At 33.7% G+C, this 21458-nt stretch overlaps 1 protein-coding gene across 2 annotated transcripts in view; it reads left to right on the top strand.

Annotated features, from left to right (window-relative positions):
* LOC149553730 (mitochondrial adenine nucleotide transporter ADNT1-like) overlaps nt 1-21458 on the top strand; it is a 208433-nt gene that overhangs the window by 69045 nt on the left and 117930 nt on the right. For both annotated transcript variants that reach the window (XR_016353148.1, XM_089789094.1), the window contains exon 2: nt 15119-15167. Coding sequence is in view for 1 of the 2 variants with exons in the window: in XM_089789094.1 (XP_089645220.1) it covers nt 15119-15167 (49 nt within the window). In the remaining variant the exon portion in view is untranslated. The remainder of the gene's footprint in view (nt 1-15118; nt 15168-21458) is intronic.

The raw sequence follows: 21458 nt of genomic DNA, 5'->3' as shown, positions 1-21458 counted from the left end.
AACTTAGGAAGTTTTTGTTTATCCGGTGTGTTCCATATTTTTCTTTTATTGATTTGCTCCAAATTTTCTCCTTCTTGACTTCCCAGGATCCTTCTCTCTCATTCTTCTCTTCCTCCAGGAGTTTGCAGAATTTGCTTACTCCCACGCTCTTCTCCTCCTCTACCTTGGTGGAAGTGGGATTCCCACCTTCCCGGGGTTTCTGGTTCTGTGTACCCTATGATCAATGCCTTCAAAATTTCTAGCCTTTCTATTCCCCTTATCGTACTCTCCAATAATTTTGCTACTTCTCCTTCTAGATTTTGTACCTTGGTCTCACTGAGAATACACTCTAGTCTTTGTTCTTTTTGGGCAAGGTCGTGTAATCTCCGCCTCCTCTCCACTTGTTGATGTGCCAACAATGCCTGCCTTACGTCCTCCTCGGTGATTTCCAATGGAGTTTCCTTCCGATGTCGTCTATCTTCAATAGAAAGGAGGGGCATTAAATGTGGAGGGAGTAGTTACTTTTGTGGTTCTTTGTGTCCCTCGGTTCCTCCATTGAGAATTCGTTCTACGGTTACTAGTATCTCTGGACTCCTCTCTATGGGTCCTTTGATGAAGATGTTGCAATGTCTATTGCCTTCTTTGTTCTCTCAGATCTGCTTCCCTTTGCTCTTCCATTGCTACCAGCCTCCGTGTGAGCAGTCTTGGAAGACTTCCTAGGAGATCATACACAACCTCATTCATTTTGAGTTCAACACATACCATACTGGTGGGGAGAGCCTTGTGCTCTGCCTCTCGTCGGACGTACTCATCTACCACTTTCTCTCACGTGAGTACGAGGTCTAGTCTCAACTAATCCTCTCTGGTCACTTCTTGTTCCTCAATGTTGCTATCAATTATAACTATTTATTGGTCGAATGGTTAGCCCATTATATGTCCATCTTCCTTCCATCTATTGTACCTTGGATTCTACTTAGGCAATAACGCTAGAATTTTTTATGCCAATATGACAAAGAAGGTTGCCAATTGGACTTCTTACTGACTGAGATATAATCTACAATAATAACATCACATACATTCTACTAAACCTAAGAATACACAACATGATGAAATATGTCTTTATTGATTGTACCAATTGAGCTTTACATACCAAAACCAATGATCATCCCCAAAATTACCATCTCATTCTATTCCATCTGCATACTACATATAGTGCTCGGGTTGGTTACTTATACCAATTGACGCGACCTTTGGTACAAACTTATCTAACGACTACTTAATTACTTTATTATGAGATTATTCTCTCTAGTTACTTCCTCCTTTTGATGTCACTATTGGTTATCAGTACTTGTTGGTTGAATGTACAACCCATTATGTCTCCATCTTTTCACCTATCACCACTCTAAACTCTAGTTTCAAACTTTAGGCAATGCCACCAAAATGTTGGATGCCTAAGATGAGAGAGATTGCATATAATATATAGATTCAACTGAATTGCATAATACCAAAGAAATAACATACAACAATAGCATGAATAACATAAAATCACATTACACCATAAATGACAGAATGATATGTATTTCATAGCATAATAGTTTCAACATTTTTCCATAACCTCACATGTTCCAGATTTCATACAAATAGACTCAACATGGTTAGTTAAGTCTCCAACCTTTAGCAACTGATGACACAACTGACACCCCTTCAGAACAATGTTTTATTAATTAACTAAATTCTTATTTAAGTATTCATAGCACAATTTGTGCCTATAACTGCCAGTATTATCAAATCTATTACTTGGACATTTTGAATTGGAAGTATGTTTATTAAATCTTTATTTTCCTCCTAGAGTACACTTCATTCTTTCATACCACTTTCTATTGCTGTAGTGGCAATAGTAGTCCTATGTTTTGGGATGCTTTGTATTCTATTGTCTTGACTAGTACAATATAATGTAATGCTTGTGTGATTGTTTTAACTCCAGCCTCTTTGTAGGAGGACTTGGATGGTCATTGGAGAATAAAAAACTTTTTTCTATAAAGGGCTCTACTTTTGGTCTTACCTCAAGAGTCTTTTATTGTATGTGTTTGGGTACATAGCTGTTTTGTCTTGGATTTAACGACGAATATATTTTTATGTTTTTTTACATTAATCTTGTTAAAGATGTCGTTTTGATTAGGACAGCCAATATCTTCATGATGTCTAGGTCCATGCCATTTGTACAATGACCCTATCTTCTTTTGAATTTTATTGTAATCTCTTGTAAAATGTTCCCATTCATCGTGTTGTTGATTTTGTATAATAGGTGACCTTTAGAGTCATACCATATCTAACTCCACCTCCATCTCTTTGATTTTGGTATTTGCTTGGTGATGCACATGTTATGTTGTGGTTCAGTGGAGGGCTTGGCATCGTGTTCTCCATGTGTGAACAACATTTCCATGCTTCAAGTCTTTAGATTGTATAGGCGCTCGTGTATTGAATGATCCATAACCTATCAAATAGCAAAAAACAGTTTCTTGGGAAAAGTAACTTTGGTGTGACCTTTACTTTTGTCATTAGTATACCATGGTTCTTTAGGTTCATTCTTGATTTCTTTCTCATTTTTGATTTCATCATTTTAAGGCATGTCCCTCTTAAGTGGTTATTGTGTTCATGACTCATTGTCACTGGCACTGCAGCTATTTGTTCTTTCATCTTCATCTTTTATTTCTAGTTCATGAAGACATTGATGTTCATTTTGTATGTCCATTGCCCTATTGTACACTTTTGCATATGTTACAGTGCACAACTTCAATTTTTTTGATAATATGATCAATAATCTCTTTCCATTTTGTAGTTAGCTTGTCTTGTAACCTAAATTTAGGTACAATTTAGTTGACATCTTGAAGCAATTTGAATTCTTTGATTTTTTCCACATATTTCAGTGGATTGGTTCAATTGATGTATTATAGTTGATAGCCTACCTCTCAAGATGCCTGGGAAAAGATCGGAGCCAATATATTTTATGGTCTTGACCATTTGCTCACCAAATTATTTGGTACTTCTTAAAATACATTATGGAATCCTTCGATCCATTTCCTATAAATTTAGGTACTTCTGCCTTTCTACTCTTGTGCTTGATGGTGGATTTACCCTTGCTTTACTTTTGTGTAGGCTTAGTGCTTAGAACCTATTCCTTGGGGCGTTTTGATTTGATGTTCTTGTGCTCCTCTAGGACTCTTAGACGTGGTAATCCTCTACTCTCTTCTTGTAACCTTAACATGTCTCCGACTCCTTTCACCTTCAGGTTCTCTTTTGTCTTCCCCAACCATTGGCACTAGAGTTTTTGGATTGGTTTCAGCTTTTATCAGCAACTGTTTGACACTTTAGAAGTTTCTCTCATATGCTTCCCTTTTTTTGGCTATAAAAGAGTTGGTCTCCAACAAAGACTTTCCTTGCGTAGAGGAGTTTCTATGGATTCTTTGTATAGAACTTGGTCTGCAAGGTTTTGTAATGACCCTTGAAAAATAGGGTTCAATAAAATTGATAAAATTATTATTATGGCTTTCAAAATTCCAATTATGTGAACTCGGATCTAATCAGAGTAACATAATAAATCATTAATCAATGCATAAACTATTAATTGGCATAATATTATTTAATAATAATGTTGGTAGTATCAATCAATTAATAATTTAATCACATAACAAATAATAATAATAATTATTAATAATGACAAACTATTTAAATAATTAAATAATAATTGATATTTACAATTATTATCACTCAATTGATTAAGGAAAAGAAGATAAGAGCTAATGATTTAGCAAATTTTCAAATAATAATATTTACCAATTGACAATCAACTATTACAGAAAGTAGCGAACATGGCTAGTCATATTCACAACCTTTCTTAAATGCGGCATATATAGGCGGCATCACTCAGTGTTACATTCAAACCAAAGTTATGATCTTCTCACTGAAGAAGAATAGGGGTATACAAGACGAGTTCCTGTTTGAGGGTAACCCTCTTGAGATTGTGGAGGAGTACAAATACTTGGGCATAGATTTTTATAACAAACTCAATTGTGATACATGCAGATCAAAAAGGATTCAAGGGGGCTGGAAGGCGTTATATTCTTTACAAAACAGGTGCAGGAACGCAAAATTATGTGATTGGACGACCATGAAAACTCTTTTTGGTTTACTGGTCACTCTGGTTATTCTATACGGATGTGGTGTGTGGTGGTAGTATGTCCGAATAGAAATGGCGACCAGTAAAAAAAATTAAAAAACACTTCATCACATGCAATCTTCAAGTGAAGTCCATGGTGTCGTATGAGATCTTATTGGTGGAGGTGGGTACCTTTCTGTTAGAAGCCGTTGCATTGGTTCGGATGCTAAGCTATTTAAAGAAAACCCAAGGTCTAGAAGCACATCACTGGCCCAAGCTAGTCGTAGAGGAAAAACTTGTCAGATGGAAAAAACACATGGATGAAGCAAAATGACAAATGGATGCGAAAGTGGGATATCAACATCCATACTTGCACGGATAACATTAAAGAAATAAAGAAGTTTCTCATGGAAAAATTTCGCAATATTTTATGGACAAGGCACATAGGGTGGAAAAAATCTTATTACATTAAAGAATTTAACCCCACTTCTAGTCATGATGAAAAGACCTATATAAGAGCACCTATTAATTGGAAAGCCAAAATGCTGATGGCACAACTCAGAACTAGTTTACACTGGCTGTGATGTGAAACTGGTAGATAGCAAGTTCCAAAGGAAGAGTGGACGAACAAAACGTGTTTATTCTGTAATATGGGAGCAGTAGAGACGGAGCAACACTTTGTCAAAGATTGCCTGGCATACAGTGACATCAGATCCGGTTACACAGAGATATTGTAGAACAAGGACTTCAACTACTTATTCAAGGAAGATCAAGTGAAGAGAACGGCGGCTCTGATTATCAAACTTTAGAGAAGGAGAGACAAGTTAACAAAAACCTTGCAGCTAGATTAGTTTTGCTCCTGCCTTGAGGGGGTGATCATGTGGGTCCCATATGCTACTTTAGCCTTGTGGACGTCATTGAAATCTATCATCATCATCCCAAATTTTGACCTAATTTAAAATACGGCCATTGAGGTTCACATGAAGTCAGTTGATAGTTAAATTTGTTATAATTCTACGAAATGGTAAGATGGTTAGTCATTATAATTATTTATAACGAATTCATGAAATTGAATAGGCGGTTAACCATTATGATTATTTATAACTTGTTATGATAATATGATTTAACTGCGGAGAATTTCCTTGTAGGAAGCATGTCGAAGGGGTGGAAGCATTGTCAGAAAAGAATTAGGCACAAGAGCATCACCATCACTAGGCAAATGGGTCGAGGACTTAGCGACTTGAACACAGGATACATTTGTGGGACTCGCATGAGCTACTAAGAAAATAATCTAGGAAAAACATAAAATAATCTAATTAAAATATAAATCGTACCTCAAAGGATTTTAAGTGATCTTTCATCATATTATAATAAATATTTATATACGTACATATAAATATAAAAATGAAATGACACTATTATATTATAATAACTTAATATAATGATGTCGCCCCATTGATCTACTTACATGAACGTATGCAAGTATATATTATAATAGTAATATTTAAGATATAATAACATTTGAATTATAATAATATTCGAACTATAATCTTCCAACTTTATTTTTCCATTTTAATATTCTTTGCATTTAACCGATTAAACATTTGGTGTTCTTATTTGGCAATAATCTTTTAACCTATGGAAGCCAAGAAGTCATGGCTTGTATCTTTATATGGAAGCCGTGAGGAGCGAACATCATTGCTATTTTACATATGTTTTTCCACAGTTTCAAAATCTTTCTGCTGTTTATTTCCAACTTTCTAAATATCCAATTCATGTCAAGTTTTCAGTAATTTTATCCCTGTTGGTACCCTGCCATTAATGATTTATAACTTTGAGCAAACAGAACTATACTTGCCTTTCCTGTGCAAGTAATTTGGCTAAGAATTGGAGGTGGTATGCATTGAAGGTGACGTCTCTAGCAATTGGAGAGAGTCAAGTAGATTTCAAAATCATCAAAGCATTTCGAATCCTTGTTAGGTCATGAGTTACCATTCTATTATGTTTGATTTCAATAGCAGCCGGCTAGGCATGGAAATCGCTTATCCTTTGCTTGTGATCATGCTATTTCCTTTACTAGTTGAGTGATCCTTGTAAATTATGATGAAATTTCTTCTTAACTCACATGGTTTCCAGAATCATAATAAAGAGTGTTGAATAGTATCTCTTAAAAGAAGGGTTTCCTAAATGTAATAAAACCTGAATGAAATATTCTGGTTGGAAATCAGAATTCAATAAGATTTTCAATTGGTTTCAAGAACATATTTTTCTAAGTCACAGCTTGTTATAAGATTTACTAATAAATAAATCCTTTTAGAATTCATGCGTAGAGCAGATTGATCAGGAATTCCAAACACTTGGGACTCACTTGGCTGTATAGCCAAGGAAAAGGGTGAAGAGGTGAGAGAAAGGAATATGCAATAACATGAAAATAGTATCAGTTATGACATAACAATGTTCATCATTTTTAAAAGGAATCATTTAATAGCTTATGCATGAACATGTTTATCTTCCTACTGTCAAGTCAAATGGTGTGTTTAGATACCAGGATACTCAGTGGATGGCAAAGTGTTCCATGTCTATTCTGGGTAGGGAGGGCCTTTCTCGTTAGAGATTGTGTGGGGATAATTTTTTGTTTGAGGTTGGGTGGTTAAGCCCTTGACAATGTTTCACCTTTTCCCAAGTTGTTGGACGTACAACAAACAAAGATAAGCTATGCAATCAATTGTTTGTCAGAAACAGGTAATGTTACTTTTATGAAGTATATGCAAGAAGAAGGTAAGCTTAATTGAGTTATATCATCATTGTAGTTATTTACACTTAGTTGCGAGAGATAGATTATCTGATGGATTGTTATTTCAGTCTTTCATTTATACGAATATTGAATATGAGCATATCTTCTAATCTTATGTTGTTGCCACAGTTAACCAATCAGAAGGATAGGAATGATACAATGGTATTTGTAGCCCTAACTGATATAGTGGTATTTGAAACCCTAATTGATTCGTTGGTATCTGGAGCCTTAAATGATACAGTCGTATCTGAAGATCTAATTAATTCAGTGGTATTTGAAGCCGTAATTGATATAGTGGTATCTGATGCCCTAAGTGATCCAATGGTAATTGATGCCCTAACTAATATAGTGGTATGTGATGCCCTAACTGACATAGTGGTGTTTAATGGTAATCATCATTTGATTTTGATATAGCGGTATTGGATGGTAGTTGTTATTTGATATTGTTATAGTAGTATTTGTGGACTAACCTAGGTGGTTGCAGAAGCATCCCTACACTGATTTCTTGGTTCAAATACCATGGTATGTGGATTTTTAATTTCTATATTAAATTCATTGATGGCGTTTTAAGTTCTTAGTTAAGAAATTTTGTTTAACTGATTTTAACCATCAATCTCTCATATGAATGAAACTAATTTAATTTTCTTCCTATGTAAATAAAGTAATAACTGTATTTCTTTGGATATGTTAGTTGATAATTAAGACCTAGGAAAATTTGTTGTTACACACAGTCAATAAGGAGGATGAAGAAATCAATTAAGAAAAAACAGATACCAGATACAACAGCTTGAGCTAGTGATCATTGTGGAGATAGGAACTTTAGATAGGCAAGACAAGCTTGATCGTCACGGTAATCACGAAAGAAATTATGGCATAGCAGAAATCGTTTTACAATCGAGGCAAGCACTTCACAAATTGAAACTGCACATATGTGGAGACAGGGAAATTGGAATCACCATTGAGCAATCGGGGAATACAAAACAATTACCAAGAACCCAACGATACTGATACAGGAATCACAAATAGAGTATTTACTGAATTCAACAAGATACATATAATCTCAGGCACCTCAATACTTAGCAGAAAATCATGGACTAAATAGAGAACTTCTGAAGGAATAGAGTTGACAAAAGACCACCATTGTTCAGGAATACCAGTCACAACAATAGCCAATTCAAAATCGCACCTGCAAGACACATGATCAGAATATAACTCTGTTCATTCAAGTCAACAGGGAAAGACAGGAGCCGGGTAGAATCTAAACTGTTAGCAGGATACCGGCCGATAGGAGTCATAGAAAGTCTCCAAGGAAATTCATTTTCAAACTAGTATCAGATCCCTAAAACAATCTTGTCATAAAATACTAGAGCACAAACCGACAACAATAAAGTGGAGGAATATGATAAATACAAACATTCTCTGTATCTGTTATATATCAAAAAAATACATATTTTTTAGATGTATGTACGGAGATAGCAGGCTTCCTAGGTGACGATAAGAAAGACCCTGTGTTAAAGGACAATATTCTAGACTCCCTGCTCCTAGAAGGAGCAAATAGAAAACGAGTTCATTCCCTTGGGAATTAAGATAGAGAATTAAGTATCTCAGAAGGGCTTCAATAAGAAATTCAATAGTGAATGTCAAATTGAAGAAAAACAGAGATTGAACATCTCTAAAAGGTCAGTATACTAAAAGAATTAAACATATGCATATGATAGGATGAACATACATAGGGTAGTTCTTAGGGCTTAGGTTGAGAGTAATCTCTCCTAAGAAGGATGGATGTATCTGTACAATTGTCCAACTAAGTGACCAAGAACATTAAAGGTTGACACATGATTTGTACAGTAATGGAAGACATCCTGTTATTTCCACCTATTCTTCCTTTAAATGGTTATTTGTGTTAAAGTAACTAAGATTGTTTTTGCAAATGTAGAATCATGGCCATTGTAATTGATAATCTTTAAATGCATACTTGAATCTCATATAAATATGAGAGGAGGAGACATGCCTCTTCAAGATACATGAAGAGACATGTCTCTATAGTTAATCACCATTTAGTTAATAAATAACTATATGTATAACTCACCTTTAAACATATATAATATTAATATATTAACCATATATGTAATATAATATAATATCATTATACAATAATATAATAATATAATAATGCATAATATATTACATATATAATATAATGCATAATAAATATAAATATATTATATTATATATATACTATATATTATATATATAAGATACTTATCTTAAGAATAATTTATCATCAATGAGGTAGCTTTGATAAAATCAATCTGACGGAGGCTACAACAAAGTCATGTCCTTTAGAGACATGTGGTGGTGAAACAATTACATTCAAGAACTTCATGACACAATTGTCTCTTCTGATCACAAGAGCCCAATTAGCTAAGTAAAGTAATTTATGAATACATAGACGTTTACACACACACACACACACATACACTTATCAATAATATGAGACATAAAACAATGTTCATATAAACCATGAATACAAATACTCAATGTAATGAGTATATCACTTTGACTAATGCTACACTTAAACACTCCCTCTTAGCAAGGGAGAAGTGACAAAAACATTTTATGAGATATCAGTATCAAAGATATCTATACACAACATATTATTTGACTTTAACACTCTGAAATAGTGACTTTTCAAATAACTAGAATCACAATGTTAAAAACACTATCATAACATATATTATGATCTCTAATTGTCCGAAACAATATCTAGAGTAATCATAATGCATTCATTATCAATGATCTCTAATTGTCTGAAACAATATCTAGAGTTCTCATGATAACAAGCCTATCATTTGCAAGATCGTCATCTTACAAAGATTACCTTCTGTCTGTTCGTTATCATGATGTCCGGCAAAATCCAGCCCAAAGAACCACGATAAAAGGTCTACCAATTATAAGATCCTCATCTTATAATGGTTACCTTCTATTTATATATGTCAATGAAAGATTATCACCTTTCATTACATATCATAAGTGTGATAATAACCACCACAAACCCAATCATAGGGTAGTAAAAGGAGTTTTCACCTTATACTTCTCTCTCATAGAAGAGAGCGCATTATAAATAATTTCTCTTAGAACTTCTCCTCATAGAGAAGATATCATCCACAAAGGATTGCATCTCAAAATTTCTCCATTTGAACATCGATCCTAGAAAGTCAGGTCCTCTAGTTACTTCCTTAAAAACTCTCCTTACCCAAGGATGCCTGGTGAACTCATTACTCCCTCATGATATACATAGTAGTAGGCACATCATCATGATGCAGTCACCCACATGTATTTGTAGACTCCCTCTGAGTAAAAATCTTCTAAGCTCCTACGTTATCATCGAAGAAGTGTCATAGTCCCTCTTAATGTAGAAGAATCTCATAATCTTAATCATCAAAGTTGTTTTCTTCAAGAGCCTCACTTTATCCGTCTTAATCATCAGGGTCTTTGGAACTACTTTACATATGCTACCAAATATTTGGTAGCATATGTAAAGTACCAACCTTCTTTTCTTGTAAGAATATCCTCAAACATAAAGGAAAAAATCAAAGAAAATAACCCTTAAATAGTATGTATAGAATTACAAAATAAATGAATAGATAAATGTAAAAGATACAAGTACTTATCTGCCCATGAGGGTCATGGAATATCTCCTTTTCTAAGGATGGTTCAAGTGAGAATGAAACATTCCCTATTATCCCCCCCACAATGTAAGATTCCCGCTCTTATATCGTTTGAACACTTTTACATCACATCAAGTTTGACAACTTCTTCCTAAGTTCCAACTTTCTCTTTTCATCCATTGAAGTTCCAAACATTCATCAACCATAATAGTAGATGCTAATAGAAACTAGTCCACAATATGCCAATATCTTGATTGAGTATGATTTGTGCCACTTGAATGACTCTACAACTCATATGTCAAGTTTCATTTATCAAAGAAAGACTTGTAGATAGTTTAATTGAAGTCACAATTTTCTTATAATGTACAGAGGGGGTAGGCCCATTCACATAGTTGCATGAATTTCAATCCTCTTGACTTTTACAATTTATCGATCACTGAAGATTCCATCACAACATTGGTTTACTCTCGCTAAATCAATATGATTGATGAAACCATATCCTCTATATGCTTCCTCTGACGAATGTGTTAGAATTCCTCTTCTAAGCTTCTAAAATAAACTTCCCTTTAACAAAGTGTTAGACTCTCTTTGAATCCGATATTAATCCTCCTTTTCCTGCAAGAACATTCTCGGAGGAAAAGATCAAGGAAAATGCTCATACAAAAATACAAGTAAATGAGATATTACAAAGATTAGCTAAATAAAATACTTAAGGATAATAAATTCTCATTTGTACAAATAAGACTATTAATATTAGTTACGTTGTTAGTGATTTAACTCATAACCATCACTACCAACAACATAAAGGATCATAACATCTCTCTTTATTTTTCAATAATAGAATAATAAAATTAAGATAACAAAATACTTAATTTCTATATATATGATTTTTCCCTTGTAAAATACTCTATTGTTCTAGGAATGATACTTTAGATAAGGATCATCTTTATAAGGAGGCTTTGTGGCATCACGTGGTCTACTTTCTCACTCTTTTGCATCTTCTTCGAGCACTTTTTATGATAAGTTTCATGCATGGTTTCCTTTTTCTACAACTGTTTGTCCTATTGATGAACATCTAATTTCTAATAAATTAACATTCATAATGAATGTTCTCCACTAAGAATAATCAGACCATGTTATGACATTCTTGAGGCATGTCCTCCACCAAGACTTACTTTTAGTTATTTATTATATCATTCAATGTCTTATTACATAGTAAGATTTGTACCATTACTCATCATGTCATTATAATAAAAGAACTTATTGTATAATTTCTTGATTTCATTATATATCATATATTTGTTAGTTTTATAAATAAACTAATTTCAAATATACCACATATACATACCATTACTCGATGCCTTCAATATTGTTGGGGACCTGCCTTTCTTATGTCGATGTGGTTACTTTGGCCGGGACTGTCTAAATTATGTACTCTCTTGATGGGATCAGGTTTATATAATGGATCGTCCTTCATTCTGTCACTTGGTGCATGTGCGGGGGGTGTTTACTATCCCATCAATGTGATGTGCAATGTCTTGATGATATGGTAGTCTATCCAATGACCCAATGTCCCCGTGTAATTGAGACAAACCCTTTATGGATAGTTCTTGCTTTATCTATGGATGTTACGTGACGAAATCTTAATTCTTCCTTGCGATTATTATTTGTTTTTAGTTTGCATATTTTCGAAGGCCACACCACCTCTATCTTAATCCCCTATCTGGCAATTTCCTTATGGGGTACCAATGTGAAGATTGTCGACACTTGCAATCCTTATTCCCATAACTTCTAATATTCTATTAGTGGATTTGATTATTATGTAGCATAACAGTAACAAGATTTAATAACCCTCAAACTCCTTATTGGCATTGTCAAATAGTTTTCACGACATCCACCCCAATCTTTAATATATTCTCACAAATACACATTATTACTTCATTTGTAATATCTTAAGCACAACGATTCTCGCCAAACTTTGTTTAGAAATAATTGATGGTTCATGTTGCTTTCCAATAGGAAGCATGTAACTGTGGTAATACATTAATTCCACCGTTCTCTTTGTGTTTGCTTGTGTTGAATAGATTTAACTATATATTTTGATCAAATTCTAAATGGTTCCCTTTACACTTATCAAACTCTCTTTTGAGTGTCTACCTATCCATACCTTCCTTCAAATCTCTGGTGATCTTTCCACTGACTGGATTCTACTATGAATTTTTCTCCATGATGGTTGCTTATATTATGTTTGACTTGCACTGCTTCTATTCTCAACAATATCTGTTTGGGACTTTTGTCCTTCTACGCTGCCTAAATTCTTCTCCTTGCCAGTCTATAGTTATATTTTCTTCCTTCCTATTCAATGTGCAGACCTAGTTTATTTTGTTATCAAATGTTCCATTTATTGTTGGAATCCTTAACACCATTGCATTTTGTCCATCATTATTTGAGGTCAAAGGCCTCACTGAATATGTTACGTGTAGTCCAATGTATTTGTGGCTGTTAAGAGGGCCATATTGTGTATGCCTTATACATATATAGTTGGCTCTGATACCATGTTAAAGTAACTAAGATCATTTCTGCAAATGTAGAATCATAGCCATTGTAATTGATGATCTTCAAATGCATACTTGAATCTCATATAAATATGAGAGGAGGACACATGTCTCTGCAAGATACATGAAGAGACATGTCTCTATAGTTAATCACCATTTACTTAATAAATAACTATATGCATAACTCACCTTTAAACATATATATAATATTAATATATTAACCATATATGTAATATAATATAATATTATTATATAATAATATAATAATATAATAATGCATATTATATATATATATATATATATAAATAAAAGATACTTATCTTAAGAATAATTTATCATCAATGAGGTAGCTCTGATAAAATCAATCTGATAGAGGCTACAACAAAGTCATGTCCCGTAGAGACATGTGGTGGTGAAACAATTACATTCAAGATTTTCATAACACAATAGTCTCTTCTGATTATAAGAGCCCAATTAGCTAAGTAATTTATGAATACATAGACATCTATACATGCGCGCACACACACATATCAATAATATGAGACATAAAACAATGTTCATATAAACCATGAATACAAATACTCAATGTAATGAGTAGATCACTTTGACTGATGCTATACTTCAACAATTTGTAGTGTGTTGAGTGTTATGATATTTTTTGTGTTGACGATGGCTTTGATTTACTTTTGCTTTTGGATGGGCTTACACTACTAGAGCGTCTTTTGCTACCTCTATTTTGTTAAAGTTTTGACCCAGAAATATGGATAAACAGTAATCAAGGAGCAGAAACAAAACACAAAATACACAAATCATTTATCCTGGGAAAACCCTTCCACTTGAAGGGAAAAACCCAGCCACACCAGCAAAATATCACTTTTATTGATAATTAAAATTTTCAAGTATAAGACTTTCACTTGATTAATTACAATACACTGAGCAATCACATAAATAGATTGCATTTGATTCTTTGTCTTACATACGAAGGTCTCTTCAAATCCCAAATGTGAGACCATTCAAATTTCCAATATACGTCACTTAATATTTTCATGTGCATGCCTCTTCACATGACATATCACACATGCCTTTTTTATTGACTTAAATATTCTCACAAATATCTTTTTCAGCTGAAGGTGATCATAATGGTCATAACAAACATGTTTCCATTTTATAAAAGCAGAGATAAAGATCTCTGTTGCAGCTACACACTTCAACATGTTAGTCTTGTTTTCCATTCTTTTTGCTTTATTAGTTTGAAAGATCACTTAATCACTTGGTCTTGTCCAGCCTTTATTGGCATCTGAAGACATGAAAATCTTGCACTGGACTTGATTTCTATTAAGGCAATGAATCCAATTTTTTTCTCTTTGTTCTAATTAACCTAAGATTTGAAATAATGAAGCGATTGAGTGGTAAAATATATCTTCATTCACAGATGAAGTTTTTACAGAAGTAGACCAAAGATGAACAACCAAGGATTAAGCTACTTTTCCTGACTACACAGTTTATTTAAAGAACTTGATGGTTGCGAAGTAGAACACAACCATCTATCAACTGATTCCGATAACTACTCAAACACCAACAAACAAATATATTTGAACTTTAAGATACAATAAGCTAATTAATATTATTTCTTTTTTGAACTGTCATTATTGTAGATAATTTAGTTTGTACTGTTTTGCATATTGAATCAATTACAAGTGTTGTATGGATTTCATAAGCTTTCTTCTGTTAATATTTTCACTTCATAATTTTGATGAAGTGAAAATTTCCTTCAATTTTATGAAAGAAATAAGTTCTTTGTTGAATTTAAAAAATGCACTTTAAATCTGATGAGCCATCTTAGTGTAAATTGTTTTTTTGCTTCATTTTAAAGAATTATATTTCTCTGTCTATGGAATAGCAAAATTTATTGTTTATTGTGTTTTGAAAGGCATTATAAATCTCATAAACCTTCTGCTCTCAGGTCTCGAACTGCCGTGGCGCCTTTAGAGAGACTGAAAATTCTGCTTCAGGTATGTTTTTCTTTACTGTATTTAGATCATAATTTGCGGTGTATGACCTTTCTCTTCACAATTGTTGATTCTACAGTGGCTTCTTTTATCCCTCCACTAAAGGCAGAGATTTGTTGGTGCAAATTGTTTTCATGCTGGCATATTCCAAGTTGAAAATCACTTATTTATTACTAGTCATGTTTATGCTATCATCAATATTGGTATGATCAGACCTAACTTTAGCTTATTTGTGTATAATGCCGCCAAGCAAAATTTACTCTTCTTTGTCATCATATTGTTTTTTATAAACTTTATTACAATTATTGGGGTCAGTATTTTGGAGCCCTTGTGAGGACAGCACTATATAGGAGAGGAGAAATTGTAGACTTAGTCAATTGATCGCTCTTCTTCAAGGACATATATAGAGAGAGAACAATTGATAGACATATACTGCCACCTTTGTCAGCAGTCTTACAAAAATCATTAGTAAATATCTGTGGTATTTAGTAGAGACAGTGACCTGTCTTCCAGGGGGCACTTTCATTTTAGTTTAAAAAAAGTAATTTCACATAAAATATTTAAGATGTGCATGTAACATGGAAGGGCCTTTTTAATCTGAAAAATAACTGTTTCTTGGTATGATAAGGAGTCCTGTGGCTTCCAGGGGGCACTTTCATTTTAGTTCTAAAAGGCACAAAATATATAAGATGCACATGCAACATTGAAGGACCTTTTAAATGTGAAAAATAATTGTTTCTAGGTATGCCTTAGAATGTCGATGCATCTTGACAAGTTCTAGCTAACGCCATTATTACTAAATATATCTAATTACCATTTTAGCTTAGCAACCAGACTTATTTGTCTCAAGCCTAGAAAATCCAAAACCCAAATATAGGAGAGAGCACTTGATGCTAATTTTATGGATCCATTTTTTCCAGGTTATTTTCTGGTTGGCTGAAATGAAGTTAGATTCATCATTTTACTTTGTTAAGTTTGGAATAATTAAGGAGATTGATACTTCCTTTCATTGTAAAATGTTGCTTGCCATATATCCCGTTGAATGCCAAATAGCTTCAAAATTACTACCATTCTTGTACTTTCTTCAATGATACCCACAAAGGTTTTTCAAATGTTAGTGACTCAAATGAGTGGTTCTCCATTCTTGCACGTCATTTTTTTTCTATTCACGTCTTCCTCTTTTCTTCATGGAAAGATTTGTAAAATATTGTGATATTGCTATCAAGATTCAACTATGTAGTTTTTGAGTCAAACTCATTGACTCATGTTTCATGAGACAAACCTATCTCTCATGATTATCAATGGAACACTTAGCTCTCATTAGATCTAGGTGATGCTTACATAGGTGAAGTAGCGGGACTTCTCGGGAGGTCACCCATCCCAGTACTACTCCAACTCGAGTGCGCTTAATTGCAAAGTATTCTCCATTATTAAACTCACTCTGCATGCAACCCATTTGCAAAACCTCCACCAAGTGTTATGCCTTATGAATCATTTGTTAGAGAGCCCCTTAGGTTTATCAAATGATGAGTAGGAGATATTTTCCACGACAAGTCAAATTGTGATATTGCTATCATGATTCAAATGTGTAATTTTTGAGTCAAACTCATCGACCCATATTTCACGAGTAGTGGTTCACACAAACCCATCTCTCATGAGAATGAATGGAACACTTAGTAGTCATTGAATCTAGGTGATGCTCATAGAGGTGAAGCATAGAGACTTCCCAGGAGGTCACCCATCCTAGCACTACTCTAGCTCGAGTGCACTTAATTGCAAAGTTTCCTACATGGTTAAACCCACTCTACTTACAACCCCATTTGCAAAATCTTCATCAAGAGTTATGCCTTATGAACTATTCATTAGAACTCTCCTTAAACTCATCAATTGATAAGTAGGAGATATTTTTCACAAGTTAAATTGTGATATTGCACATATTTCATGAGTAGTGGTTCGCACAAACTCATCTCTCATGAGAATGAATGGAACACTTAGCACTCATTGAATCTAGGCGATGCTCACAGAGGTGAAATACCGAGACTTCCTAGGTAGTCAGCCATCCTAGTACTACTCCAGCTCAAGCACTTAACTACAAAGTTTCTTCCATGGTTAAACCCACTCTACTTGCAACCCCATTTGCAAAACCTTCACCAATTGTTATGCCTTATGAACCATTCATTAGAAAGCCCCTTAAGCTCATCAATTGATAAGGAGTTATTTTCCACAAGAAGTCAAATTGTGATATTGCTATTAGGATTCAACTATGGAGTTATAGGTACAAACACATTGACCCAATGTTTCGTGAGTAGGGGTTCACACGAACTCATCTCTTATGAGAATGAATGGAACACTTAGCACTCATTCGCTCTAGCTGATGCTCACAGAGGTGAAGCACCAAGACTTCTCATGAGGTCACCCATTGTAATACTACTCTAGCTCAAGCGCTCTTGCCTATGGCGATTCCACCATGGTTAAATCCACTCTGCTTGCAATCCCATTTGCAAAAGCTTCTCCACATTTTATGCCTTATGAACCATTCATTAGAAAGCTCCTTAAGATCATCAATTGATAAGTAGGAGATATTTTCTACAAGAAGTCAAATTGTGATATTGCTATCATAATTCAACTATGTAGTTTTTGAGTTGAACTCATTGACTCATGTTTCATGAGTAGTGGTTCACATGAACCCATGTCTAATGAGAATGAATGGGACACTTAGTACTCATTGGATCTAGATGATGCTCACAAAGGTGAAGCACTGGGACTTCCTAGGGGGTCACCCATCCCAGTATTACTCCAGCTCGATCGCACTTAACTATGAAGTTTCCTCCATGGTTAAACTCACTCTACTTGCTACACCATTCGTAAAACCTCCTGCAAGTGTTATTCCTTATGAACCATTTATTAGAAAGCTCCTTGAGCTCATCAATTGATGAGTAGGAGATATTTTCCACTACAAGTAAAATTGTGATATTGCTATAAGGATTCAAATGTGTAGTTTTTGAGTCAAACTCATTGACCCATGTTTAATGAGTAGTGGTTCACACAAATCCATATCTTATGAGAATGAATGGAACACTTAGCACTCATTAGATCTAGGTGATGCTCACAGAGGTGAAGCACCTACACTTCTCGGGAGGTCACCCATCCCAGTTCTACTCTAGCTTGAGCACGCTTAACTACATAGTCATAGGTTGTTTCGAGTTTGAATAGTAATGCAAAAAATGTTAACTTTTTGAAGTATACCAGTAATAGACTCCTTGGTCATAAGGTTAGAGATTTCTTACATATATCACATGTAAAGAGACATCTTTATGTAAGCTTGTAGATCTTAATCTTAGAGGTCATCTCCGCTTCAAGCTAGATCCATCCATTTTATGACTGTGTAGAGTGCAAACAAAATCTCCTCATCCACCTCAAAATTTGAGTAAAATTGGAATGCATTCAAGAGATATTCAATTTCATGGAAGGGTATGTAAAATTCATGGTACCATTATTAATTAGTAGTATCCTATGGAAGATGATATTTCTCTACAACCACCTTAGATGAATCTAATGACCTCCTTGGATCCATTAATGCCCTCATAAATGTAGCCATTTTGGGTTCCTTCCCATCAATAATTCAAAGTAAGACAACTAGAGGTTATGTGAATTGTATTCTTTATTGAAAATTAACATGAGTAAGTGTTATAATGGATTAAAGAACAGACATCAAAATTAAAAACAATAAAGTAATGTAAATGATAAACTAGTAAAATGAACAAAAAGAGAATGAAAATATGAACTTACATGTACAATTATCTTTATTGGAAGATAGAAGATTTACCCATTGAAATCATAGTCAAAGTCGTCTTTCGCATTGGTTTTCACACATAAAATAATAGACTAGTCAACACCACTAGGATAATAACTTCCAAGATAGAATGTTTCTTTAATGATCATCTAGTTGTCCTTAGTTTGATAGGAAAGTTTCCTATTTTGTCTTTTGTAAATGTATGTTTCTCTTTAGAAACATCTTGTTTGTATATTCTATAAGAACATTTCCATTCTTTGTTAATAAATATCTCATTTATACATCATATGGCCTATGTAACATGGTATTAGAGCTTAGGAATGTTTTTTGAAAAAATTAAGAATTTCATTATGAAATCCTTTGTTCTTTAGCTTTTTCGAAATAAATCCATTAAAATCCGTTTATTCGTAGATCCGTCTAGGGTTTATCTTCAAAAATCAGCTTGCAACATTTTTGTGGGTCTGCTTGTTCTATCTGCATTAGTTGTCTGCAACTCACATGACCATTTGTACATGTAGCTTTCTTTTAAGCTTATGTGCAAATTTTGAGTTTTTTTCCAGTTGGCTAGGATTCCATTTAGACCTCTCTTATTTCATTCTAGTTTGAAAAACTAACTAAAAATTAGCAGTAGAAATTTCAAGATCTCAATTAGGTCAATGTCAGATTTTTTTGGGCACCTTGGTTTTTGTGCCTCAATTTTTTTGCTGTCAATTTATTCTGATTTCAGATTCCTTCTAGTTTTTTGGAGATCTTTTGTGTCTTCGTCGAATTTTTCTAGCGTAGTCGAAACAGTTTCTTTAAATTTGTGCTAATTTGATTTTGATTGTTTTTTCCTCAAAAATCGTATTCAATCATTTGTAATCCATGATGTTCGTGTGAGGTTTTGTTTTCTGGTTTTGTTGAGTTTTTCCTCAAAACATGTTCTTTAGGCTCTGTAATACACAAAGTTGTGTGGGATTCACGGTTTAAAAAATATGATTCCTTGTAAAACTTGAGTTTTTGGGTTTTTTCATTTCTTATGACAAAAATTGTGGCTTCTTGTAGTCTGTTATGAGTTGTGGTACTCTTCTGCAAAAGTTCTTGGTCTAACTTTTTGCAAACATAGGGAGGGTGTTCAAACATCTATACAATGACCATTAAGGGAGGGTATTAGGATAATGTCTTCCAAGATGAATGTTTCTTTAATGGTCATATAGTCAGTCATCTTTGGTCTGTATAGGAAAGTTTCCTATGTTGTCATTTGTCAATTAATGTTTGTTTTTAAAAGCATCTTGTTTGTACATTGTTAAAGAACATTTCCGTTCACTATTAATAAATATCTCATTATTCGATCATCTAGCTTGTGTAACAATCACTAACAAACATGCACCCAAAGGTAGCTATTGACTAAACAAAAGATTGCAATGTAATAATCTCGTTGCAAAGTAGGTTATTCCCAGAGAATCCATTTCTTTATTGTCTGTGCATTGCCTCATTAAGATGACAACCCAAGCATGGTTCGTAATATATTTGCAAATGTTTTTAGCATGCTTCACACATACTTTGATAAGGATTTTGCTGATATCCTCTAATATGAGGTTAATGCTATGAGTAGCACAAGTAGTCTGCAATAAGGATGGGTGTCTATTCATCAGTAGCTTACTCGCAGTAACATTTTACTCGCAGTAACATAATATGTTACATTGTTTGTAACTATCTATAGATATTTACTTTCTAATTTTTATAAAGCATCAACATATGACTGATTGTGAAATTTAAAGATATGACTTATCTATAGATATTAATTTTTTAATTTTTATCTCTGTAGATATGACTTACTGTGAAACTTGGAAGACAAGGGAAATTAACATTTTTAATTTTTTGTTAAGCATTAGTGAATTTTGAGGAAACTATGCCCACCCAAGGCAGAAATAAGAAAAATTGAAATGCTAATGTTAATAACTACAAATACAGGTTTGAAATCTTAATCACCAAATCAATGAACTTTAAGAAAATTGTATGACATAAGAATGATACAACGAGATACAACAGTGCCATGTTCTCCTATCTATCCAACTATCAGTTATAATTGTGCAATGCTTCCTCTTCCATGTCATAACAGCTTGTCAATTTTAACCTACACAAAGATCATTCTTTGAGTCATAATTGAGACATTTCTCTCCACATTAGGGTCTTCAAACCTGCCCCCAACAAATAGAAATTTTATTTGCTAGATTTTGCCAATAAGGACTTAAAACAATGAAAATAAATAAAGAAGTTCTAAAATTGAGAATCAAAACAAAGTTAAAAATTAGTTATTCGTCTACGTCAAATAGAATGGTACAATAGAACGTCTCTGATTTCATGTGTTACTGCATCATGCTTGTTTGTATTTTAAAGTATGCTCTCAAATGATCAGTGGGAACTTTAAGTAGTATGTGGTACAATATATGAAACCAATTTGACTTTTTAAACTAGAAAGCCCAACACTAGCACTAGCTGGCACTGTCACTAGTGCTTTG

Source organism: Cupressus sempervirens, chromosome 6 (assembly GCF_028749045.1).
Source record: "Cupressus sempervirens isolate cs-2001-9-10 chromosome 6, ASM2874904v1, whole genome shotgun sequence".
Lineage (NCBI taxonomy): Eukaryota > Viridiplantae > Streptophyta > Pinopsida > Cupressales > Cupressaceae > Cupressus > Cupressus sempervirens.
The sequence above is the reverse complement of the archived record's forward strand: the minus strand, read 5'-3'. Positions and strand labels throughout refer to the sequence as shown.